Source organism: Macrobrachium rosenbergii, chromosome 4, assembly GCF_040412425.1.
Source record: "Macrobrachium rosenbergii isolate ZJJX-2024 chromosome 4, ASM4041242v1, whole genome shotgun sequence".
In the NCBI taxonomy this organism is placed as follows: Eukaryota; Metazoa; Arthropoda; class Malacostraca; order Decapoda; family Palaemonidae; genus Macrobrachium; species Macrobrachium rosenbergii.
The window spans coordinates 57,450,345-57,477,555 of record NC_089744.1 but is presented as its reverse complement, the minus strand read 5'-3'; the positions used below and the strand labels follow the sequence as shown (position 1 = coordinate 57,477,555).

The following is a 27,211-nucleotide window of genomic DNA, read 5'->3' as shown; positions in this document are numbered from 1 at the left end:
CTTAATATAACAGTTATCACTTCCAATTCCATATCAAATTCCGTAAGGCTAGCATATTGTAGTTACAATGATACTACGTTAAAATAGCTTACCCATTCACCGCAAGCGGGTTAATCTCTACAGAAAGGTTGTTGATATGTTACCATGACAACGCAGTGGATATTGCCATTTCGTCCCTTTGCTATTGAATAATGATTAAATTATATAGAAATACAACCATAATAAGATTAAATCTTAATAGACATAAATGCTAGCACAGTTTACGTACATTTGTTTTGACTGTATTTCTACATTTACAGAAAGTAGCTCCGCAAAAAAAATTATACTCTTCACCAAGAGTAACCTACCTCACACTGCACCAAATACTGACTGTATCTTATTCGATCCCTAACTTTCTATCTCTCAACGTGCAGCATACTGCTTAATTTTCTTTTCTTATTGGATTTCCATGATATTATGACACTTAATTTTGTCTTTCTGGCATATTAGGAACGATTTCATCCTCCTCCCGTGTTGAAAATAATTACCTCAGATCATGTTTTCCTTAACATTAAATGTAAACAGTCCCCAATTAAAACTGTGCGGTTGATTCTGTGAAAAGTAAACAAACCGAGTTCAGTAGAAAAAAGTCATAATACTTATATAAATGGTACAAATCTGCGTTTAGTTTGACTTTTGATGCTTTTGTTCAATCGTTTAGATTCATTTTATCGGTAAAGTATATGCTGTCATCTTAGCTTATTGACGAAAGAGCTGTTGCAAAACTGCCTGCCCTTATGGAGCTATCATCTGGTATTATTTTATGTTTCCAACACAGTATATGAAATTTTATCTTAAATTCTTGAAAAGAGCTCTCCATTCTCGTTATTTTCAACCCATAAACACTATGCGTAAATGATAAGTAAAAAATTAATCACGACCCCTAAGGCTAGGCTAAAAGGGCAAAATTGTAACCAGTAAACAACCCTAGATTACTTTAGGTTGGTATTTTTAGGTTATTTGGTATTTCGGTAATTCTAAGTAATAGAGACACCGCGGGTATTTAGCGAGAAATGGCAGTTCCGTATAGTATTTTGGTTGCTTATTTACAATTCAACGTTATTTTTTGGCGGTCAGCTGTAATTAACCTGTAATTGTCCCCTGAAGTCCATCCAACAAGGGGTTTCCTAACGCGATCTTCACAAGACAGAGCATGGCTACGTCTGTTTCGAATGGTTCATAACCCGTCCGGCAAGTGCAGTACCTTGGAAACTGGTTTTTTCAACACTTTTAGGGCTTCTGACACTGGCGGTGCATTTTTTTGTTGTCGGCCAAATGGAATGTCCCTTCGCTGTGTTTAGTACTGGCCCGGGGGGTTGGGGGCGAGTTACCCATGCGTTAACAAGTTATTGCACTTGCCAGACGGGATATGAACCGTTCGAAACAGACGCACCGGTGCTCTGTCTCGTGAAGATCGCGTATGGAAACCCCGTTCCCATCGGGTCCCCATTACCGTAGGGTAGAGTTCAAAGGTAAATTGTAAGTTAATTACAGCCGACCGCCAAAAATTAACGTTAAATTGTTAATAAGCATCCAAAATACTATAAGAAACTGCCATTTCTTGCTAAATACCCGCCGTGTACCTATAACTTAGTTCTACCGGTATTTCTAAGCAACAGCTCTGCACTCACTATTACCTAAGGAATTGATTTTTCCCGTAAGCCTACTTTTAGTGTTGATGATGGAGGTGGTTATTGCACTTGCCGGACGGGATATGAATCGTTCCAAACAGACGTATCTGTGCTCTGTCTTGCGAAGATTGCGTATGGAAACCCCTTGTTGGATGGACTTCAGGGGTTAATTACAGGTTAATTACATTCGTGCGACAAAAATTGAAGGTAAATCCATAATAGGCAACCAAAAAACTATAGAAAAAGTCAAGTTAGAAGGAAATCGCTGCCGCGGAGCTACTACTTAGATCTACCCTAATCTAATGCACCCTAACCTAACCTAACCTAACCTAACAGGTTGTGTTACTTAGTCGGGGGCGGAGCCCCTGTGAAAGAAACTCCACTTTTTACCAAAAGCGCCCCTATAACAGTGCGAGCGCACAACAGCATTCCAGGATGGCCAGCATAGAACTTCTGATGTTAATTACAGGTTAATAACAGTTGACCGACAAAAAATAATGGTAAATTCTTGATAGCAACCAAAATCCTATAGGAAAAATCGATTTCCAAAGTAGTACCCCATGTGGAGCTATTGCTTAGTTCTACCAGTTCTTTTAGTGCCCTATCATTTCCTAGCCATTTTTGCATGAAAAATCCAAAATGATTTTCATGCAAAAATGGCTGGCTGGAATCTTATTAGCAACTTATAAAATTTTACCCATCTTTCATATTAAGGTGGTCTCATACTAGCATGGGCTTTTTCAGCTGAAACAGTCTGTAGGTTTATATTACCATTTATTTTGTGCTTGTAAAACGGTTCAAAAAGTGGGGTTGTGGGGGTGATTTCTGCTGGTCATGGCTTGCTTTAAAAACAGACGAAAGATTTGTTTCATCCCGTTTCAGCAGGGATGCATCCTGAGGTAAAACTGAAAACTACTACCTCACCCCTCTGGTTTGGTAATTATCAATTTACGTGCAAATGAGCCCTGTGTTGGTAGAACTATACAACAGCTCCACATGGGATATTACATTGGAAATTGACTTTTTCTATACTATTTTGGTTGCTTATCAAATTAACCTCAGAACTGATATGTTATTGTATGCTGGGCATCCTGGAATGCTGTCGTGCATGCTCAGTGTTAATATGGGAACTTTTAGTAAAAAGTGGAGTTTCCTTCTCCGGGGGCGTCCAGGGCCTACTAGGTTAGGTTAGGTTAGGGTACACTAGGTTAGTATAGTTCCTTTTAAATAAGTTTCCTTAGCCAGTCCCTTCTTGAACTATGGCTCCCTAATAACTTGCACATGTGGGGAACCATCCCATGCCGACAACATGACAGTCCAGTCTTTCTCCCAGCAATTTCCCCCACCCAAAACCCCGTGTTCCAAAGGGTCCCCAAACAAGTTGGATAGAGATATGAGGTTAACTATAAATGACCGACAATAAGCAACACCACCTCCTTCATCAGCAACACTAAAAGTATAGAAAAAATCAATTTCCAAGGTAACAGTCCATGCAGAACTGTTCTATAGTTTTACCCCTGTGCTTAATACCAACTCTGGGGATGAATGTAAAAATATATAATTAAAAGACAGTAAATATAATAAATATCAAGAAAATACACTAATATAAACACAAAGGGGTAAATATTCTGGTCAGTGACTGGTGGGAACCATACTGCTGTAGTAGTTTTTAGTTTTACCTGGCCTAGTACCTGTCTCACGGGCATGATAGTCGAAACATAGGCCAAACAAAGACTTTAAACTCTGTACCTCAAAAGATGATAGATTTTAGTATTCTTTGCTTATTAAACTTATTAAGCAAACTCAAGAAAAAATAAATATAACTCCAATATTGATAACTGGCATTAAAGTATAAAATGCCTCTTAAACTAATTTATTCTTTGGTGCCATGCCCTGATCTCTCCATTAATTGAAATCAACCCATCTTAAATTAACCTTATTTTTTCATTTTCCCACTTGTATCCAACTTTCCCAATCATATTCTGTACTTATATTAAACATCAGGCAAATATAGTTTTATGAAATTAATAATTGAAAAAAAAAAAGGTTGCAAACAACTGAAAGTTACCAAGTGACATGAACTCACAGGGAGATAATTTAATCCCCATTGTGATATGTGATGTTAAAGGGCCATCAGAACTGGTTTGCTGCAGGGGCAACATGGCACCAGATTTTTCAGGCTAAAAGGCATGTTAAGCAGGAATTAGATTTAGTTATCATTCAGTTTAAAGGCGTAAGTACCACAGTATGTGCCATTGTAAAGAACATCATTATTAACATTTTTAGATCAAGGTTTCCCTTTTATGTGTTGGACATGTACTGTATTGAGATCTTTTCCTTTTATGTGTTAGACTTATAATCTCCACTCCCTTCTATCATGTACACTTTCTGCCCAAACTTCACAGAAGTTGTCAATTTCCTACTTCCATATTTACTATGTTGTCTGACCACTGGTCTCCCTCTCCTGAGTATATTTGCAAACATTTTAAATTCTCAGACCTCAATCTGTCTTCCAGTCTCTAGCATCTTACTGCAGCTTTCTCATTTTTAATTTGGTTGTCCAAATTAAAAATGACTCTCAGCATATTGCAGTCATATCACTTTTAAGTCTCCATTAATTTTGTAAATACTTATGTCTCCCCTTCATAAATTAGTGCAGTACTGTACTGTATTTTCATTGTGCATGTGTCATAGGTTTTTACTCTACTTTTTGTTCATGAAACTTACCTGTCAGATATATATACAGCTGTATTTCTCCGAAAACTCCGACAGAATTTCAAAACTTTGTTTTCTGCACACGCAGTGTGGCCAGGTGGTTAGTACTCATTCCGCCGCTGGGTGGCGGGAATCAGGGAACCATTCCCATTTTCTATTCAGATTTTCTCTGTCGCCGGTACTGTTAACATCTGTTTACAGTACCTCCGCCTCTGGATTTCGTTAACTTGCATAGTTTTCCACTTGAGTATTCTATTGACTTTTGGTTTTTGACTTTGGCTTGTGGATTGGCATACGCTTTTTGTGGACTGTTTATGATTTTGCTTTTGACTGCTCTTGAATGATGTCTGGTACTAGTTCTGCTAGCTTTCCGAGTATGTTGTGTGAGTGAGTGCAAGGTGAGGCTACCAAGGCTTCGGTAGACCCTCACTTCAGTTTGCATGAGGTGTAGGGGGCATGTATGTTTGATCAATGATCGCTGCAAAGAGTGTGAGCCTTTGTCTGATGCGAGCTGGAAATTGTATGATTCCTATGTTCGTAAGTTAGAGCGTGACAGGATCAGGAGGTCTTCCTCCAGGAGTGTGTGTAAGAGTCAGGGTTCTATTTCTTCACCTGATAACCCCAATGTAGACATTGTTGTACCTGTCCCTGTGGTTTTGCCTTGGGCCCTGAGGTTGTGTCTGTGGGGGTTTGGCCCTGACGGAGATCATGAACACCATCCGTGCTCTAGAAAACAAAGTGTCTTCGCTCTCAAGAAAAGTGCTGTGCAGTGTAGTGTTCCCCCAGTGTTGTGGAGGGGGCGTCAGATCGGCCCCATAATGCTTCTAGGCCTGGACCTCTGTCAGACTCCCAGGACTCAGGGAGAAGGCATGTCGAAAGCCGTAAGAGGGTTACAGGGGCTTCCCACCCGATCTGACGTCCCCTCGGCAGTTCCTGTTGTCACTTCCCAGGCTGCCAAGGATCGTAAAAGGTTCGAAGCTCGTCCTGAAGGACTGCTTTTCGTCCTCCGAGGCGTCCCCCCCTCGTGAGGGGTTGGAATTCTCGCAAGGACTCTCGCCCACTGAAGAGGAGCTTTAGAGAATGACGCTTCACGTCAGTTTTCTCCGTCTGTGCGGGATTTTGAAGCTTTCCACCACAGAAGAGGAAGTACACAGAATTCGTCAGAGGAGGACGTTTGAAAGGCGCCCCAGTCGCTCTAAGGAGAGAGCTGTTCTTGCTCCTGTGAGGAAGAAGAAGGCGTCCCCTCGCCCCTCTTCTTCCCGTAGGCTCTCTCTCTCCTCCTGGATATGAGACCTCTCCTTCCAAGAGTATCTTACGAGATATGCAGCGTCAGTTGGCCTCTCTTCTTGCCGAGAAGGAATCAGAACCACGTCGTCGCAAGGACTTGAGGCTTCCCATTAAAAAGTCCAGGAAGTCCCCTTCTCCTGCTCCTTTTTTTTTCGTCACCATCTCCTGCTTCTTCGCCTGTCGTCCTCACAGCTCACGGAGTTCCTTTTTCGTGACTCTCTTGCTCATCATCACGGACGCCGCAAGCAGCTATCCAGGACTCTTCATTAGCTGCTCGTCAGGGTCTTTTCTTTGCTGCAGGGACTCGCAGGACGCTCAGCATGACGCTTTGAGGTTGGGCTCCCGATCGGATGCTCTTCAGGACGCCGCCAGGACGCCGCCAGGACTCCGCCAGGACGCCTCTTTAGTCGCTCTTCCGGGACGCCCAGAGCATTCTGATCCTGCAGGGATGAAAAGTAGATCCTCTTCCGTATCGGACCTCAAGGCGATGGATGTTCGTTCCCCGTGCTGTTTGTGATTCTCGTGGTTCGCCCATTCATGAAGGAGAAGTCTCTGGCGATTCAGAGCCTGCGGGTTTTGATCAACCTTCTGCTTCCTCGCTTCCGACTACCAGGTGTTAACCAGTCTTCTTAAGGACTTGTTCGGCGATAAGTTTAAACCCTCGGCTCCTCTCTCTCCTCCTTCGCAGCTTGCCTCTTCCAAAGCGAGGAGAACGCCCGGTTTTGTGAAGATGACTTCTTCACTGGCTACGAAGAAGGCCTTCAAGAAAGGTTAACGCCTGGATGGAGGAACGGAAGACCCAAGGCAAGACTTCTTTTTGCCCTTCCTCCTTCTAAGCTTTCAGCGGTAAGCGGGCATGTGGTATGAGACAGGTGAGGACGTCGGTTCTCGAGTTCCTTCTTCATCTCAAGGAGACTTCGCCAGCCTTGTCGACGCTTCCAGGAGGTCCCATCTGTCGACTGCTAAGGTTTCGTGGACTATGTCCGAGACCGACCATCATCTGAAGGGACTCTTCCGAACTATGGAAGTTTTCAACTTCTTGGACTGGTGCTTTGGGTGCTTTAGATCTCAAGCTTAGAAGCCCCGACTCGATCAGCCTGGGGGAGCTATCCAGTGTTTTGAATTGCATGGATAAGGCCGTCAGGGATGGCTCTGAGGAACTGGCCTCCCATTTTTGTACAGGTCTTTTGAAGAAGAGGGCCTTGTACTGCAATTTCACCTCAAGTCAGTTTCCGCTGAGGCCGTCACAAAGGGCTGAATTATTGTTTGCCCCTTTGTCGAGCCATCTCTTCCCCAGCCTTTAATCAAAGATCTTGCTTCCAGTCTTAAGGAGAAGGCCACGCAGGACCTGTTGGCCCATTCTTCTAGACGTCCTTCAGTCCCTTCTTCGTCTCACAGTTCTGTCCTCCAAGAAGAAACAGCCCTTTCGTGGAGGAGCTTCTTCCTCGAAATCGACTCCACGAGGGAGAGGTTTTTCCAGAGGAGCAGCCCCATCGAAGCCCAGGGGCAAAAAGTGATCTTCAACTCCTCCAGACACCTGTGGGAGCCAGGCTACTTTCATTTGCGGGAGCCTGGAGAGCGAAGGGGCGGACTCTGGTCCGTCTAAGTTCTAGAGAAAGGCTACAAGATCCCCTTTCTCGATTCGCCACCCCTTTGTACGTCACCCAAGGATCTGTCGCCCTCCTACCATTGGGAAAAACAACAGATCCTTTTAGATCTTTTGGAGCAGATGCTCGTAAAAGAGCTGTGGAGCCAGTTCAGGATCTATCCTCTCCAGGGTTTCTACAACCGACTGTTCTTAGTCCCGAAACAGTCGGGTGGTTGGAGACCTGTACTGGATGTCAGCAGACTGAACCGCTTCATTGTCAAAGAGAAGTTCAAGATGGAAACGTCCCAGTCTGTTCTCGGAGCGCTAAGACCAGGAGATTGGATGGTCTCTCTGGACTTACAAGATGCTTACTTCCATGTTCCCATACATCCTCAGTCAAGACAGTACCTGAGGTTTGTACTGGGGGAAGAGTCTTCCAATTCAGAGCTCTTTGCTTTGGTCTCAGCACAGCTCCCATGATATTCACAGTGATCATGAGAAATGTGGCAAGGTGGCTTCACTTGGCGGGGATCCGTTGCGTTCATTTTACCTGGACGATTGGCTCATTCGAGCTTCTTCCCAAGCTCAGTGTCTGGAGGACCTAAATTTCGACATTGGAGTTGACGAAGTCCCTGGGACTTCTAGTCAACAAAGAAAAGTCCCATCTGATCCCGACTCAGTCCATCGTCTATCTGGGGATTCAGATGGATTCAGTGGCTTTTCGCTTTCCATCCCAAGAACGTCAACAACATTGCTTGGAAAAGTTTCGTCTCTCCTGGGAAGGAAACATGCTCGGTGAGGGAATGGATGAGTTTGCTGGGGACCATTTCCTCGCTGGAGAAGTTTGTTTCCCTGGGAAGACTTCATCTCAGGCCGCTCCAGTTTTTCCTGGCGGAGAACTGGATGAACAAGGAGGACCTGGAAGAGACCTTTGAAGATCTTTCCGTCTGTCAAGACTCACCTGAGGTGGTGGCTCGACCCTTGTTACTGGCAGGAGGCGTTTCTCTACGCCTTCAGAGCCCCGACCTAGTGTTGTTTTCCGACGCGTCCAGGGAAGGATGGGGAGCAACACTAGGGGGGAAGAAGTGTCAGGCACCTGGAGAGGGGAACAGGTGTCCTGGCACATCAATCTCAAAGAATTAGGAGCTATCCATCTAGCCCTTCAATTCTTCGAGAGGATCAAGTGTCAGGCCGGGTTGTTCAGGTGAATTCCGACAACACCACAGCCTTAGCTTACCTCAAGAAGCAGGGGTACTTTTCGCTCCCGTTCCCTGTTCAACCTGGCAAAGGAGATCCTGCTTTGGACTCATGCTCGGGGGATCACGATTCTCACAAGGTTCATCGCGGGCGTGGAGAATATCCGTGCGGACCTTCTCAGTCGGCAGCATCAACTTCTGCCGACAGAATGGACCCTTCACGAGGAGGTGTGTCTGGATCTGTGGAGGTTATGGGGACGTCCCCTAGTGGACCTCTTTGCAACGTCCAGAACAAAGAGGCTTCCTCTTTATTGCTCTCCCTGTCTTAGATCCAGGGAGCCTTAGCAGTAGATGCCCTCCTCTGGGACTGGAAAGGCCTAGATCTTTACGCTTTTCCTCCCTTCAAGATCCTGGGAGAAGTGATCAGGAAATTCTCAGCGTCAGAAGGAACAAGGATGACTTTAATAGCCCCTTTTGGCCAGCAGCGGATTGGTTCACAGAGGTCATGACCTTCCTTGTGGACTTCCCAAGGACACTCCCCTGAGAGTAGATCTTCTCAGGCAGCCCCATTTCAAAGATTCCACAAAACCTCCCGCTCTGAGTCTAACTGCATTCAGACTATCTCAAAAGTTGGCAAGAGCGAGGGGTTTTCGAGAGCAGTGGCAAAGGCTATCGCCAGTGCCAGAAGACCCTCTTCTATTTCAGTCTATCAATCAAGTGGGCCAATTTTAGGAGATGGTGCAAGAGCAGCGGGATTTCCTCGACCACGACCTCTGTGCCCCAAATAGCAGACTTCCTTCTTTATCTCAGGGAGAAAGAAAAACTGGCAGTCTCTACCATTAAAGGCTATAAAAGTATGCTGTCGGCAGTCTTCCGACACAGGGGCCTTGACTTAGTTTTAACAACAAGGATCTTCACGATCTCTTGAGATCCTTTGAAACTGTTAAGGTTCCTAGGCCCATGACTTCCTCCTTGGAACCTAGATGTGGTCCTAAAATTTCTTATGTCAAGTCCTTTTGAACCTATGTCTTCTGCTTCTCTCAAGAACGTGACTAGAAAGGCTTTTTTATAACTCTCTGGCGACAGAATGAAGAGGGTTAGTGAAGTTCAGGCTATTAGCAAGCACATTGGCTTTAGGGGTCCTAATGCTGTTTGCTCCCTAAGTCCATTTTTCTTGCCAAAAATGAAAATCCTTCAAACCCGTGGCCCAAGACGTTTGAAATCAAAGGTTTGACGGAGATTCTTGGACAAGAATCAGAGAGAGTCTTGTGCCCTGTCAGGGCTCTCAAATTCTACTTAGCCAGGACGAAAGAAAGCCGAGGCCGTGCGGACAATCTGTGGTGTTCGGTTAGAAGACCTGACTTGCCTATGTCCAAGAATGCTCTGTCATTCTTTTTAAGAAGTACCATCAAAGAGGCTCATTCTTCCTGCCAAGAAGAGTGACATGAGGCTTCTTAAAAGTGAAAGCTCACGAAGTGAGAGCCATCGCGACTTCGGTGGCTTTCAAAAGAATATGTCTCTAACGATCTTCTGGGTACCACCTTCTGGCGGAGTAATTCAGTTTTAAGCCATTACTTACGAGATGTGAAGTCAACTTTTGAGGACTGTTCTTCGCTGGGACCATACGTTTCATGAGACACAATGTTGGGAGAAGAGGGCAATACTCATCCTATCCTTTAGGTTAGGTGGTATTTTTAATCTTGGTTTTTGTATTCTCGGTTGTTGGGTGGCCACCGATGTGGACGTCCCAATCTTTAGCCTATATTAGGTTCAATGGCTTAGTTAGGCTCGGTCAGGTGGTTGGTTGTTGCTCTTTTTCCCTCTCAGTATGGTCATATGATCTAGTCCCATTGTGGTCTCGCCCCCGTGGACAGGTCATCTAGATCTCACCAGCTTTATAGGTCCCTACCTTGCTGGAGAATCTAGTAAAGCAGAAGCAGGCTTGGGTGACAGTAACCTCGAAGTCAGCTATGCTAACAGGTAAGGAACCAAGGCGTCAATCGCCTACATTTATTTGTTTCCTAAATCCTATTCTGTCTCTACCCACCTCCAATGGTGGGATTCAGCTGTATATATATCTGACAGGTAAGTTTCATGAACAAAATGATATTTTAATGATAAAATAAAGTTTGTTCATACTTACCTGGCAGATATATATAATTATAGTGCCCACCCACCTCCCCTCAGGAGACAGTGGCACTAGAAAATCTGAATAGAAAATGGGAATGGTTCCCGATTCCCGCCACCCAGCGGCGGGAATGAGTACTAACCACCTGGCCACACTGCGTGTGCCGCAAGTTTTTGAATTCTGTCGGATTTCGGAGAAATACAGCTGTATATATATCTGCCAGGTAAGTATGAACAAACTTTATTTTATCATTAAAATATCATGTTAATGAGGTGAAGTGTGCCAATAATTCAGCAATCTCTTTTCACTTCATTCAGGCAGTTTCTGTATTTTTTTTTCTTTTACCTCTCAGTATCAACTCTGCAAGGTAACAAAATATTCTCTTTAAAAGTTTGTTTTTCTACCACATGATCCTCTTCCTCATTTCTTTACATTAACTGTTAGTGATGCAATGAAAATTATTTACTCCAGTGGCAATTTGCCATCCACAGTGTATCTCAGGGCAATCTACTTTGCTCCCTTTGATAAAAATTATGAAATGGTGTAGACATTGCCTACACATTTTAAGCTTTTGCTGAGCTTTGAAGAGTAGCTAGGCTGTCGTTGTAGGTGGTCGACTGTTAATTCCACTGGATTAAATATTGACTGTCTCTGATGAATGTTCATGAGTTTAAGTATGATTATATGTGTTGATTCTCATGTATTGTGCTGTATACTTGAGGAAGTAATTCAAAATATTTCAAAAATACGTTGTGGTATTAGTCTTAGTTTTGTGACAATACAACAAAAAATCTCTTATTTTACATATGTTGTAATACCTGATTTTTGGAGTTAATAGAGTTGTGAATACAGTTCGGCACAAAGGTAGTCATTCAAAACTAGAGGAAACTTCATACCTTCTTGGTTAGTCCATTGTGCCACCTTCAACACCAGTTTTCTTTCATTAGGTGCTTCTTCATTTTTTACTGTACTGGAATGTTGATGTTATCAGACATCTTATATACCTTGGTGAACTACTCAACCACACTCTTAACTACCCTTGTACTGTGGCATACCATTCATAATCCCAGAAACTGGTCTTTCCATTTTCCACCAACTACCTTAACAGTTGCTTCCACAAGGATTCTCAGACATACACAAATCCCTTCCACTGCCTTTTTTTTCTCCTCCTTATTCAGCAAATCTTACTCAGTCATCTGAACAGTCTACATTTTTATCTTTTATTCTTATAACCATGTGCTTATTAATCTTTTCTTTGCATTAACTTCCTTATATAGAAAAGAATTTTACTCTCCTGAAAGTACTTTCTCTCCCTTTTTTATTACATGTCTCTTATATATACATATATATACTGTATGAAGGGTAGCCAAGGTTGGACAATTATGGGGCACTTTAAACGTTCAATTTAGCATCATTGCTCCGTTACTGACATGAAGTGAATTAGGTAATTATTCATCTGTGATATGTCATACTAAGGTGAAGAAGGTTATGGGTCTAGCAAGCTCAAGATATTTGCTTTAAACCAGAAATGTGGCAAATTTCTGGGGCTATCTAATGGGACAGAGCCGACATAGAAATATTCAGTATTCAAGTGTGGGCATTAAGCTACATTTTACCTAGAGAGAGAGAGAGAGAGAGAGAGAGAGAGAGAGAGAGAGAGAGAGAGAGAGAGAGAGAGAGAGAGAGAGAGAGAGAATGTTACTGAACTGAAAAAAGGAACATGTGTTTACAAGACTTTCTGTCATTTTTCAGTTTATTGTTGACTTGGAATTTTATCATGTCTTTTTAAATTGTTGAGACATGATAGTGTTCTGTCAGTGACAAGGGAAACTGATGTTGTATTACAATAAATTTGTAAATCATCCATTTGAAAGGCTGGTTTTCATTGTGAAGTTGGTCTGATAATGTTCAGCTCACTGGTTTCGAAGTATTCTAAACCAGTGGGCTGTACACTGACAGATATAATAGATGTGTCTCAGTGCCTTATTTAATGTTTTTTTTATTTCTCATCAGGTGAAGTTTTTTAAAACATGACCATGGCAAAGAATATTTGCAAACTACCTTTGGAGTTTTGCCAGTTTTCATCCCCAGTTGGGACCATAAAGGTATCATCTTGCCCAGTTGGTCTTCATGAAATGGGGTTGGACAGCAGTCTTTCTGATGAAAACTTTGCACCAAATGGATTGTAAGTGTGTTCAAGTTAATTTTTCATTTCCAGTATTTAACAATGGAATGGCATTCAAGTACCTTGATGATAAATTCATTGTGTATATTCTAATATATGAGAACAATACCACTAGATTTTGCACATGCATGAATTTTTCTACATACCTGTTAATTTATTATGCCAGATCAGAAGTGGTACTCAAATGTTAAACTGCTTGTGATTAAAAGTAAAATGATAATTGGATTTTACATCTGTATAACAGGGAGTCCTCATTTCACCTTAACTTTCTTCTTTCCCATTTGGTTATTGACAAACTTGCTCTTCAACTGACATATGTTATCTGCTTTCATCTTTGGGGCCTGCCTGTGTAGAATTTGCATTCATATTGATAGAAGTGCTTTATAAAAAAAAACTGCTCCTAAAGTACTTGGGTATTGTTTTACTTGTGTGTAACCCCTATAAAGTTATTTAGGCAAATGATAGAATTTTGGATTAATGTTCTCTTAATAAATGTTCTCTCATCATTAGTGGAAACGACTTGCAGCATAATTGTCATTTGGTACTTAGGTGCCTTCAGTTCCATTTTAAGTAAGAGGTTTGGATAAATAGGACATAAAAATTATGTTGATTATGTTATATTATGTCTGAAAAGTTTGTCAAACTTTTCATTTTAATTATGCTAAATTATTGATAAGATGGGGGATGATGCTATGAATCATTACTCCCTTTTTTCCATATTGGAGAGGAAAACTGGTAATAGGTATATGCTATCCCTACGGAATCGTTTAGGGTCTGAGAACAGTCTTGCCAATGCTTTCATTTTTTTAAGTTATAAAATGAGAATTCAGACTGCAAACCCCTGCTGAGGCTAAGCAATACACTGCCAAAAGCTCCATGTTCTCCCAAAATTACATTTCTTTCTCTTCTAGAATCTAATCACCTGTTGCCATTATAAGACCTGCCTTTGGTAAAATTTTCCTAAAATGTACACAAAACTTTGCATAATCCTGCTAACAAATAGACCACAAACATAGAAACCAAACCAAAAACATATAATGGAATCCCATTACCTACCATTACCAGAATGGTGCTTTTACCTTGGGAAGTTCAGATTAGCCAATAGATACTCAGTGATTAAGAGGAAGGTACTGAAAGGAAATGATGTTGATGATTGAGTTAGCCTGCTTGCAACTACTGGCCTTATTGAGAATGTGTCATGAATTGTTAGATGACAGCCCTAACAAAGAGTCTGTCAGTAAGGACTCTTACGCAAAGGAATCTCTCAGCCAGGACCTACGTTTGCAGGTTTGGTTATACAGGATTCAGTTACATAGACCTGGCCAGATAAGTATAGGCTTTTACGATAATGTCTGTTAATGCAATAAATTTTCTCTGATATCTTTGACAACATCGCAACCAGGAGTATACTGCTTCATTTCTACAGTACTTTATAATTATGATTGCTATTGCAGGAGGTATATTTACATCATGGTCACTATTTTTTTGATAGATAGCTTAATTTTTCAGGAGAATAATTAATTGGTTGCGACAGTAAGTGCATATTGAGTATCTCTGTATGTTCTGACTTTGAGATGCAATTTTATCATTATCCTCAGGCACTAGAGATTTTATTAAAAACTTGCAAAAAGAACTGGGTATGGTGATCCATCCTTAAAAGTGAAATGTCACTGTAGTCTTGCTTATCATGATTTAAGTCCCTTGTGAAAGTTCAGCTGTGTTGTTGAAGGATTTTCTCCTTACAGTTTCCCTGTTTGCCTTTGTATTGACAAAGAGAGTATGCTGTGGTAATTGCTCATGAATTTACTTGGACTAAAGATGAATTTGGAGTTGAATGTATAGCTTGTAGCAAAATGGGGCAGTATGATAGGACTCTTAGCAGTTCCTTTACAAGTAGATTTTGTAGATCAGTTTTAAGGGGATGCAGTTTTTATATAAATAACTTACTAAGTAATTACAGTACATAGCTATTGGTTCCCTAACCTACGGCAGCTTAAAAATTCAAAATTTGCGCGGTGGCACTGTTATCATTAATGTGTAGGTGACAAGGTTCTGCCCACCATCCGGGACTTGAGGAAACAACCCAGCGGAGAGTTCAATTCATTTTCTGCCGGCTTCCGGTTAACATTGGAAATTTTCACACAGCTGCTTCTTCGCTTTTCGGCTTTTCTCTACATGAATTTGGTTAAGTATTCAGAGTTTGTTGCTTTGTGGCTTGCTGCCATTGTCGAATTGTTGTTCGAGGTATTATTTAGTTAATGATGTCGGATTCCAGTTCATCTAGCATTCACTTTTGTTCTGAGGGTTGTAGAACTAGGCTAACTAAGCTTTCTTACGATTCTCATACAAAATGCACTAAATGTAGGGGGTAAGAATGTAGTAAGGATAATACTTGCATAGAGTGTCAGGATTGGGAGGATAAGAAATGGAAAACCTTGAAATCTCATCTAGAGAAATTAGAAAGAGATAAGAAGAGGAAAGCAGCCATTAGGGCTGAAAGTAGGGCCAATGTAGATTCCATTCCTTTGGATAATGTAGGGGATGACAGAACTACCACCCCTCCAATTCCTCCTCCTTCTCCTATCCTAAGTCTCCTACTTTACCATCTATTCCTGTTCCAGGTTCCATGATTCCGTTCTTAGTGCCATTGCCAGCCTCGAATCTAGGTTCGATCAGAAATTTAGTGTATTATTTAGTACAGTACTATTATGGAAATGGGATCAGCTATTAAATCTCTAATGGAAAAAATGTAAGTATTGAAAGTGCAGTGAGACATGAGAGCTGTGTATATTGAAGAGGTGGCTGTCTGTCCAACCAGTGTTCTTAGACGAAGGTCACTGTCCCACTCCCCCGCACCGGGGAGAAGATATTCCAGAAGTCCAAGGGAGGCTGGAGGGGTTTGCCCACGGGCAGTTGCCCCCTCTGTCGAGCCTGTCGTGCACTCCCAGGCTTCGACTAAATGCCATTGGAAAGGCATTTCTGTGCATCATTCTTCTGATTCAGAATCTTCCAGTCTGCACAAGAAGCTCCCATATTGCTACTCTACTTCTTCATGACTGCTCAAGAGACATGCAGATATTAGCGACTCTTCTCCCCTGGCTGTTAAGAAGTACAGGGAGACTAGCCCACAGCCTTCCTGCAGCTTTCTAGTCCAGCCTGATTCTCCTGCTCATCGTCGTCATTTCTTCAGAGACAGTCCTGAACGCTATAAGCATTCTAAGCGCCCGACTTCTTCCAAATGCCAAGCACCCACCGACTCACGCCAGACTTCCACTGAGGACCGCCCGGCACCCGCCGTCTCGCGCCAGAACACCACTAATGAGTGTCCGGTGCTCACTGTCTTGTGCTAGACTTCCACTTTAGAGCGCCTAGCACCAACTCCTGAACTTCTGACGCCAACAGCCAAACTCCCAGCTTCTGCTTCTGGATCCCATGCACCTTCTTCTGTTATTCTGTCTTCCTCATCGGTCCAGGAAGATTCTTTAGCCCACTCAAGCGCCAATTGACCAAGCTCATGGGCTTTTTTGAAGAAATCCTCTTCTGCTCCAGAGTCCAAGGATAAATCATTGTCTCCTATTTCTTTGGAGGAGGAAGAGATTGTTCAGGATATGGTTCCCTCTTCTGCTTACTTGTCTCTTCTGCGTTTCCTCCTGGATAATTTCGCTGATTTCTTCGTGCTTCTACCTTCCTCTTGAAATAGCATTTGTCAAAGGTACCAGGTTACCCAAGCTAGTTCTTTCGTCATCCGTGAAGAAGGCTCTCAAAGAAGTTCATGCCTGACTGGCTTCTAAGAGAGAACAGGGCAAAGCAACATTCACCTCTCCCCCTAGCAAATTGTTGAAGATGAGGTACTCTCACTATGCCACCGGGGAAGCTCCTTCCTTGGGAGTTCCTGCCTCCTCCCAAGGGGACTTCTCTGGTCTGGTGGATTCATCTCGTAGAACAGCCTTTTTGTCGGCCAAGATAATGTTTTCATCAGCTGAACTGGATCACCTTATCAAGAATATATTTAAGCTGTTTGAGATATTTAGTTTCCTCGATTGGGCCATCAAGAAGATAGAAGACTGTCCTGATCTAGCTGAAGATTTTGCCTCCGATTGATTAGGAGTTCTTTCATGCTCAGACAGAGCAATTAGAGGTGGCTCTTTAGAATTGCCTCCCTATTTTCTGTGGGCATCCTTAAGAAGAGGGAGCTCTGGTGTTCGTTCACCTAGAAAGGAGTCTCGCCAACTCAGAAGTTAGCTCTACTTTTCGCTCCTTTAAACAAGTCTCACCTCTTTCCTCAAAACACAGTAAAGGAGATTCTTTCGGAATTGCAGAGTAAGTCCACCACTGACTTGTTGCCACAGTCCACTAGACGTCCGAAGGAGCCTGTGCCCTCCACATCAAGATCATTCTTCCCTCTTCAGTCTCAACCCTTTCGTGGAGGGAGAGCTAAGACCCAGCCCCAACCTAGATCAAACTTGTGACCTCCTAGGAAGTCCATTAAGAGGTCTTCCTTCAAATCCAACCCCAAGAAGTGAGAAGTTAGTCCTCCGTGCCCAGGTAGGAGCCAGACTACTACTTTATTGGAAAGAATGGGAGAGCAGAGGAACAGATCCCTGGGTGTTTAAGGGTCTCAAGGAGGGCTGCTCCATTCCTTTCGTAAAGATTCCTCCTTTAGTTACATCTCCAATTGCCTTGACAGCGTATTCAAAAGGTTCCACAAAGTTTTTGGTTCTCTCCCTTCTTTCCAAAGGAGCAGTGGAAGAAGTGCTAGATCGCCATTCAGAGGGTTTCTACAATCGCCTTTTCGTGGTTCCGAAGGCCTCAGGGTGCTGGAGGCCCGTTCTGGATGTCAGCGCCTTGAATTTGTTCGTACTGAAGACGAAGTTTCACATGGAGACCGTTCGCCCAGTTATGTCCTCAGTACAACAGGGGGACTGGATGGTCACCCTGGATATGCAGGATGCGTATTTTCATGTCCCTGTTCATCCAGACTTGTGAAGATTTGTGCGCTTCGTTTTTCAGGACAGGATACTGCAGTTCCGGGCCCTATGCTTCTGCTTATCAACAGCTCCTCAAGTTTTTACACGAATCCTTGCTCCTCTGGGGAATTGGCTTCACCTTCTGGGAATCAACATAACTTATACCTAGACAATTGGCTTCTCTGCTTGTGCACGGAGGACTTGAGAAAAACTCTTCGCCTGACACAGGAGTTAGGCATTCTCATAAACAAAAAGAAATCCCTTCTGACACTGACTCAGGAGATTCCCTATTTAGGGATGATACTGTTGCCCAAAAGAGTCGAGAACTGCCTTCAAACTGTCAATCTGTTCCTTGCTCTTCGTTCCTGCTCGGCAGTGCAATGGATGAGTCTTTTGGGGATCCTCGCTTCAGTAGAGCAGTTTGTAAATCTAGGCAGACTGCGCATGATACCCCTTCGGTTTTTCCACAAAGCGAATTGGTGCAGAAAAACCCAACCAGACTCTTTCATCTTCCCGATTAAGTCGGAAATCAAAGAGGATCTCCAGTGGTGGTCATGCTGAGAAAGACTTCAGGAAGGGAAGTCTCTTCTCCCAGTGCCCCCAGACCTTTTATTTTGATGCCTCCGACCTAGGCTGGGGCACCCTTCTGGACAGCCGGGATGTCTCCGGAACTGGACTACAGTGCAACAGAATTCTCACATCAACATAAAGGTACTGAGAGCAATTCACCTGGGCCTTCAGTCCTTCTCGGATCTGGTCCGCGGCAAGAAGATTGTAGTACATGCAGACAGCACCACGGCTCTTGCTTGCATTTGCAAACAGGGCACTCATTCCTTCTCTTTGTACGAGACGGCGAGGGATCTCCTTCTGTGGGTGGAGGAGAACCAAGTCTCTCTTGTCACCCGGTTCATTCAAGGGAGAATGAACATGACTGCGGACGAATTAAGCCGCCTCAAACAGGTCCTTCCAACGGAATGGACCTTAGACCCAGTAGTCTGCGACAACCTGTGGAAACTTTGGGGCAAACCCACAGTGGATCTTTTCGCAACGTCGGGAAACCACCGTCTTCCCCTCTTTTGCTCTCTGGTCCTGGATCCTCAAGCATGGAGCACGGACGCCATGCTGTTGGACTGGACAAACTTAGATGTGTACGCCTTCCCTCCTTTCGGAATGATCAGGGAAGTAATCAACAAGTTGTCGATGCATCAGAACACCTCCATGACCCTAGTAGCCCCATTTTGGCCGAACAAGGAATGGTTTCCAGACGTGATTCGACTCCTGGTAGACTACCCAAGACTCCTTCCACAAAAACGGTCTCTGCTCAGACAACCCCACTTTCTCAGATTCCACCAAGGGTTATCCGCTCTGGCCCTGACAGGCTTCAGACTGTCAAGCGCCTTGTCAGAGCAAAAGGGTTTTCGAGACAGGCTGCAGAGGCAATTGTGAGATGCAGACGAGCTTCTTCTACAAAGCTCTACCAATCAAAATGGGCAGTCTTCAGAAGGTGGTGCAGCCGCCATAACATCTCTTCTTCTGAGACATCTATAAGCCAAATAGCCGACTTTTTGATATTCGTAAAGTCCGTCAGGAAGCTATCGACCTCTACCATCAAAGGGTATAGGTCGATTCTCAGCTCAGTCTTTAAGCACAGAGGAATGGACCTGTCTTCTAATCAAGATATCACTGACTTGATCAAATCCAAGAAAGAAGTTCTTCCAACGTCTCTTGGAACTTAGACGTACTGAAGTGGCTTTCAGGTCCTCAGTTTGAACCTCTTCATTCTGTTTTCCTCAGGAATCTCACGAAAAAGACTCTCCTTTTAGTGGCTCTTGCTACTGCCAAACGTATTAGCTAGTTACAGGCAATAGACAAGAGTAGGTTTTGCATAAGAGGATACAGTCTGCACTCTATCTCTTGGTTTCCTCTCAAAGAATGAGGACCCTTCTAAACCCTGGCCTAGACCCTTCGTCATCAAGAACCTTATGGATGTCTTAGGACCTGAAGAAGAAGAAAGACTCCTCTGTCTAGTGAGGTGCCTCTGGTGCTCTGTAAAAAACCCAGTTCGCCTGCTTTCCAAAAATGCCATATCCTTTTTTCTGAGAGAGTTAATATGGGAAGCCCACTCTCAGATCCAAGAAGAAGCCTTTCCATTACTTAAGGTTAAGGCTAACAAAATTAGGGCAGTCGCAACTCCCCTTGCTTTTAAATACAACTTGTCTCTTTCCTCAATCCTACAGTCGATGTTCTGGAGATGCAAGTCCATTTTTGCCTCACACTACCTCAAGGACATAGAAACCATGTTTGAAAATTGTAGCACTTGAGGACCTTTATCCGTGGCTGGCATGGTGCTGGGAGAGGAAGCATAGGGAATATCTCTGTTCCTTTGCTGTCCACTCGCCTTGACTTAAGGTTTTGAATCGATGGGAAGCCTGGGGGTACACTGTACCTGGAGTACCCACCAGTTCGTATTTTATTATTGATTAAGGTTGGGTTTTGGTGTTATTCTGTGGTATAAGTGATAGTATTGTCATTTTGTATTCTGGTCTTCGCCAAGGGCAAGGGCATCTTTTAAAACTTTGTCAGCACATGGTGTACTTCGTCCGCTGCAATGTTCCCACTAATGTAGTGGCGACCCTTGACTATACTGCCATGTCCACTACAAGTTGAGAGAAGCGCTGACCAGAGGCAGTACCTACCTGCAGCAGCTCTCTCAACAGGTAAGGAAACAACAAACATTTATTCAGTGTTAGCAACCTTTCTATTTCAAATTGATTACTTACTTAATGCTTTGGAGTAGAATATGTCCATGCTCTTTCCCACCTCCTAACAATGTGGAATCAGCTATGTAATTACTTGGTAAGTTACTTATATAAAAATGACATTTTTATGATAAAATTAAGTTTTATATATATACTTATCAAGTAATTACATGGTTGGAACCCGCCCTCCTCCCCTTGCATGGACATTAGAGCATAAAACGAATTGAGCTCTCTGCTGGGCTGTTTCCTTGAGTCCTGGATGATGGGCGGGACCTTGTCACATACACACTAATGATAACAGCGCCACCATGCGAATTTTGAATTTTTAAGCTGCCGTAGGTTAGGGAACCAATAGCCATGTAATTATTGGTAAATATATAAAAATTTTATTTTATCATAAAAATGTCATTTTTATCTTACTATATTTCAAGGGAACATAATCCTCTCATTTCAGAAGCTCATAGTTCTTCATGTTAAGAGGTCCAGTTTAGCAAGCAGCCTAGGTGTGTCAAGTGTACAAGTCAGTTATGGTATGAGTCTTTTTGTAGAGTAGTATAATTAAGGAACAGAAGTTACGAAGCAATCCTTGTAAGTGGTAGGGGACTGAAGTGCTCTGTGATAGTGAAAGTTTGAGTGGTTTTGAATTTATTTTATCACCATAAGTGCCTTTCTTCTGAGTTTACAAACTTGAACATCATTTGGCAAGTCAGGAAAAAACTTGCTGGAAGTAAGAGGTGCTTTCCTGTAGGTCAGTCAGTGAGAGCTGACAAATACTTCATCAAATACTCTGACCAGATTATTAATGTAAGAGCAGCCGACTCTTGTAAAACAAACAGGTTGTTTTAAAATTTGCATATTTTTTATTTTACAGTTTATAACATTTTCATACTAGGGTATAGGTTGTGAGATTTAGGACAGACCAATAACGTTTGGGGAATCAGGAGTATAAGGAATCTTTTGACCACTGATGCTGATAACAAACTCAATTCACAATTCATTTACTCGAAACTACTTGTATCATCATTGTGTAAGCTTTTTTTTAGCATGAAACTAAATTAAAGATTGAAAATTGATTTAATTTCTAATGATTAGACATATTTTCACTTTTATCATGAAATATAGAGTACATACCGCACTTTAGAATAATTCTGACTTTGTGATCATATGTAACGGATTTTTATATTTTACAGAACTGATGTTCTTGTTTTGGGAGCAAAGGAAAAAAATCTGTCAACAATTATGAAATTGTGCCATAAATGGTTACAGCAGTACTTTAGAGATCCTAAGCTGATTTCTCAAATTCCAAGACCAGATATTTGTGCTCTCAAACAGGAAAAAAAGGGTATGTAACAGAGTGTTGAACTCTGCATTAGATTTGCTGGTTTAATGGCACTGTTTTAAAACTAAAATGTATGAAGACTTTGATGTGATATTATCCAACAAGAAGGGATGCTAGTCCGAAACAAGTCTTATATTTTTTCAAATAAAATTTTTTCCTTTAATGTAAACTGATTAATTTAGTTTTGTCTAATTTTGATAGTTGCTAACTGCAGGTTTAGGCAATATTGAATTGATGGGGTTATTTCAAAGTAAATGAAATTAAAAACAATTGAGTTAATTATTGCATGATCCAGCAGTCAGCATCCTGTATGATTAGGCACTAGTAAATAGATGAGGTTGTTTTACAACAAAACTGAAATTCCCATTCAGTCAGCTGTATATACTCTTGCCAAGTGTAATTGCATAAAAGGGTTAGCTCTAAGTAGTGTAAGGAAGGCTCTGGAGATGGGTAAAAGATTACAGATATTTCGGTGTGTGGGCATGCTTAAAAGAGTATTGGTACAAGATTACAGTTATGTCAGTCCACATACTGTATGAGTAATTTTGACTGTGGCAGGAGAAAATTTTCTCTTGGTGAGTGTAGGGCTATGATTCAGAAGTGAAAATGATGTAAAATGAAAGAGAATATGTTTAGCAGTGCAAATGTAAAAACCACATACCTTCTTAACTTCCTGAATTCTTCACTCTTTTTGGGTATGCTTGTCACTACAAAGTCTCAAATCCAAATGGAAGAATATGGAGATATTCTGATGTCCGTAGAAGGATTCAGATACATATATTCTGATGTCCGTAGCAGGATCCAGATGCATATCCAGGGTATTAGAGCTCATGCTATTGACCTGATCATGAGAAAGATGCAAGTCGATTGCCATGGTCAGATTAGTAGTACAGTAATGTGATCTTGTTCTGATAAATTTGAATGCAGGTTTGCATCCAGCTACAGATGTCGGAATTTCTTTATACAGTATTCTTCCATTTAGACCTGAGGCTTTGTGGTAATCAGCATACCCAAAAAGTTGGAAGAATTTGGGAAGTTAGGGGTTACTGTGCCTACTATAGCTACACTTGTATCTATTAAGTAGTGATCAGTAGACTCTATAGACAGTACTGTATATGTACAGTATTTGATAGTTTCAGTCTATGTATGGCTGGGATTGCAAATATAAAAGGTTAGTTGTATTAGGTTATTTCAACGCAAAGTTAGGTGACATAGAGGGTGTTGTTGATACGTTTGGAGTTCACATGGAGTATATGAGAATGGAGGGACATGTTAGGTTATTGTCAGGACACATAGTTTTCATATGTTTTTTTTTTATGTCATGAGTAATTTTGAGTTATGATTATATACTTGAGAAGTGAAAAAGGGAAGGAAAAGTTTGCCAGATTATCTCTTAGTAAAGAGTAGATGGAAGTGCAGTTTTGTTTACATAATGATATACACAGGAGTGGTTATAGGTACATTACTTGGTTGAAATGTAAGTCAAGATTTGGTGTAAGTTTAAGTGGGCCAGGAATTTGTGAAAATATGGCTGTAAAGGAAATAAAAAGACCTGAGTTTGACAAGAAGGAAGTGAGAAGAGAATATAAGGTGAAAATGGATTATGTGGGCTACTTTTAAAGATACAGAGGTGTAAGAGGTAGAATAGGAGTTTGGAAAATTCCTTGATGGGGTCATAGGGCCAGCACAGAGCATTTGCAATCATATGAGGAAGGAAGAGGAAATAGAAATGGTCAGATAGGTAAGTGCATTAAGTGTATTTTCATTTTGTTGAATGAAGATAGAAGAATGCTAGAGCAAAATAATATGGTAGTGGAAATATTATACTAAGTGTAAGTTTGAGAATACTTGGTATGACTGTTAAGGATGTAAGGAAAACAATTAAAAAGTTGAAGAATGGTAAGAATGAGGGAAGGTAATGGGATTACAGGTTAGATGATGTGGTATGATGGTGATAGTGTGAGTGACTGTAAATTAAGTCTGAATAAGGGAAAAGTTCTGAAGAAATGCACGAGAGGAATGAAGGCTCCACAGAACAAATGAGGAGACCGTAAGAATTGTTTTTGATAGAAAGAAAGTATGTGTTAGAATATAAGGATGAAAGAGATACTGGTTTGGTGTAAAATTGGGTCTGAAACAAGGGTACTGTTTATAGTATTAAGCATTCATGGCTGTGCTGTATCTTTATGGATAGAGTGAGGCAAGAAGTCTTGAGGAAAAACAGTAGAAGCAGTTGCAAAGTTGTGGGATAAGAAAATGGTCATTAATGGTGTGTGGAGTGGCAGATGTTTGCAGATGATTCAGTAATGATTGGGATTAGTGAAGAGAAATTGCAAAAACTAGTGAAAGAGGAGAAATGGGAGCAAGATGAAGGTTTTAAAGATAAAGAAATTAGGAAGATGGAGCAATGGATGTTAATATGGAAGTTGGAAGAATGGAAATGGTTGATTTTTACAGATATTCTTGAATAATTATAGCAGATAGAGAGAGAGAGAGAAGAGGTGAGACAGAGAATGGGTGAAGGTAGGCATGTTGCAGGTAGGTTGTTAAAGATTGAGAATAATGGCAGCCAAGTTAAGAATATATGAAGGGATTGTTGAGCTAACCCCATTATAGAAGTGAAGTGGAAATGTGAAGTATGAATTAAAGAAAAGGGCTGAAGATGTTGAGATGAGCTGTTTGTATAAGGTGTTGAGATGGGCTGTTTGTATAGTACTGCATATGTGGCTTAAGAACTGAAAGGGTGAAAAATTTAGATATGCATAAGAAGTCATAGAAAGGTTGGCTCACGTGGAAGGATGGATCAGAATGATTTGAAATGTTTTAGTCTTGTGGAAGGAGTAGAGATTGATAGGAAACTGAAGAGTATGTAACTTAGAAGTATTAGGAGGGAGGCGAGGAATGCATATGAATGAATAGAAGTGATGGAATATGCACTGGAAAGGAAGAGTCTTAGAGAATGCAAGTGCATGTGGTGACTTTCAGATAGTTAATGGTAAGGAATCTTTCTGCTCATAGTGTTCACCCATTTTTCAGCAGTTAAAATATGAATGTGGGAGAAACCATTGTCTTGTTTCCTTTAATTTGGAGCCAACCTCTGTTAGGGGAACAGCATAATGTGAAAAAATTCTATACAAGTATATATAAAATATACATACTATTACAATTGTGTTGTTTTGTACATTATTGTATTATGCAGTGTACTGCAATTGGAAATTTTTTGCATTATTGTTATTATATTCTAAGTACTGTATGTAAGTCAGTTCCTGTTTTATATTTAATTTATTACTGTGTTGATTTTGTACGTTTTGATTATATTTTTCCTGAATTATCACAAGTCATACTTGCTGATCAACTTAGTGTAATAGGGCATAAGTATGGTACATTTTGTAATTAAAGCATATTTTTTACAAATTATGGAAATGGAAATATATATGGGTATCATCTTAATTTTTTAAATGTCTTTTAAGTAATTTGAAATCTCTATCCTGTTTAGAAAAATTTGTGAGTAATAATTTACATTTTTTCAGGGTTTCGTACACAAGTTTGGCAGATACTTGCAGATACAGTAGGACCTGGAGAGGTTATTACATATGGTGCTTTAGCATCGAAACTTAACAATCCTGGTATGATATTCTTTGATTTTTAGGTATTTCCAGTTTTTATTTAAGCTATTCATCTAAGAGGTATCTATTTTGATTTGTTTTGTGAATTATTGCATATTATTGTCAAAAAAAGAATCCTTGAACTGGAAGTTGTTTCCATTGAGTTTCAGTTACCTATCCACCAGCTTTCTGTCACGGATTTTTGGGAATTTGGTTACAGTACAGTACTGTATTTGTTGAAATTTTGTCTCATCAGTTAAAAAGAGATGTTGATGTTCATGTTTGGGTGCATGTCAAAAACTACAAATTCATGGGCAGATTGTGATCCACATAACAATATTGGATGAAATGGTTATTCTTATTAATGCTTCTTTGGTAAAACTGTTTAAGGAAATTAGAAAGTGGATTACATAAATAGGTTTTGTTGTACATATATCAAGACGAGGATAAGGGATGGCTTATTATTTTCACGCCAAGTGAATAATTTTAGTAACAAGGTTGCTCACATTTTTGCCTTATTTTCTTGATGCTGTCCTGTTAGAAAAACGCTTGGTGTTGACATTTACAAATCAGCTCTTATTTATGCCACTGGTAGAGAATTGGACTTAAGGAATATTAAGCATTGTTAAACCTTTATTACACTGTGAGGGAAGAGTTGGGACAACCAGCTTGGACTCTAAGGATATTACTTGTGGTCTTGTGGTTTGGATAGGGGTATTGCACTTTATATATGTATGGGCCAAATGGGAGATGCTGGTCCTAGGTTGGGCATAGCAAGGCTAAACCTGGAGTTAACCAGCAAGTCTAAACATAGAGGTCACTGCCTGTAGACTATTGTTGTTAAATGCACAAGATTAAACATGAGAAGAGAGCAAAAGAAATAGCTGAATAGTAAAAGGGAAAAGTATTTCAACAGGAAGCTAAGGGAATGTTTTAAAGAAGCATTATCAGTTTTTTGGTATGCCATGTAAGCAGAACCCACTTGCATTGGTAACATAGATATAATTATAGTTCTGCAAAGGTTATTGTTATTACTGAAGCAAGAATTTGCTTTGGTTTTACTGTATATGTTTTTAGATTTTACATTGTCCATTTACAGGACACCAACACTATGCCTAGAAATGAGGATATGTCTTTCAAGGATAAACAGTCCTAAGTGATGTTCAGTGTAATATTCAAAGGGCTTGTAGCAGTGTAATATTCTTTTAATTTTTGTCCCTCTGTAATTTCATCTAGATTATTTTCTTGTCAAGTCTTGCAGGTACCATATTCTTGAAAGATCATGATTGAAAACGTAGGTTGAGTCTTGTCTGTAAAATTTGAGGTTGTCGTTAGAAGACATCTTTAGTTGTACAGTGACATCTTTCATTGACAGGTGCAGTGAGAGCTGTTGGGTCAGCTATGCGTAACAATCCGACAGGCATCATTGTTCCATGTCACAGGGTTGTGCGTTCAAATGACATGGGTCTCTATCATGGTGGAAAAAGACAATCAGTCAAGTTGTGGTTACTCAAACATGAAGGAGTTGATAAATACTGAATTCATGAGAAAATTAATGAAGTTGTTGTATATCTATGCAAGAATGACACATAGTTTAATTTTTTATTGAGTCATTTAAATCTGTTTAGTACTAAGGTAAAAGAACTAAAAATTTGCTTTTAAACATATAAAGGATAGTCTTGGTGTAAAGTATAGTAAGATGAAATTAATTTTTTTACAACTTGAGATATGATATGCAATGTATTTTTTAATAAAAGGAATTTTTTGGTTAA

The 27,211-nt window shown here is 41.1% G+C and overlaps 1 protein-coding gene across 3 annotated transcripts; it reads left to right on the top strand.

Annotated features, from left to right (window-relative positions):
- Positions 1–556: 556 nt before the first annotated feature.
- On the top strand, positions 557–27,211 carry agt (O-6-alkylguanine-DNA alkyltransferase). Of its 3 annotated transcripts, none has more exons than XM_067097734.1 (5): positions 557–649; positions 12,598–12,769; positions 21,686–21,837; positions 25,365–25,460; positions 26,815–27,211. In XM_067097734.1, exons 2-5 carry the CDS (start codon positions 12,615–12,617, stop codon positions 26,976–26,978), a joined length of 567 nt encoding a protein of 188 aa, XP_066953835.1. In that variant the 5' UTR covers positions 557–649; positions 12,598–12,614; the 3' UTR covers positions 26,979–27,211. The 3 variants fall into 3 exon arrangements, with proteins under 3 accessions (XP_066953835.1, XP_066953826.1, XP_066953845.1); XM_067097725.1 differs by having other exon boundaries at positions 563–980; XM_067097744.1 differs by having other exon boundaries at positions 571–600.

Coding starts and splice junctions, on each gene's coding strand:
- agt (XM_067097734.1), top strand. CDS start 12,615: ATGACCATGGCAAAGAATATTTGCAAACTACCTTTGGAGTTTTGCCAG. Junction 12,770..21,685: donor AACTTTGCACCAAATGGATT/GTAAGTGTGTTC, acceptor TATATTTTACAG/AACTGATGTTCTTGTTTTGG. Junction 21,838..25,364: donor TCTCAAACAGGAAAAAAAGG/GTATGTAACAGA, acceptor ACATTTTTTCAG/GGTTTCGTACACAAGTTTGG.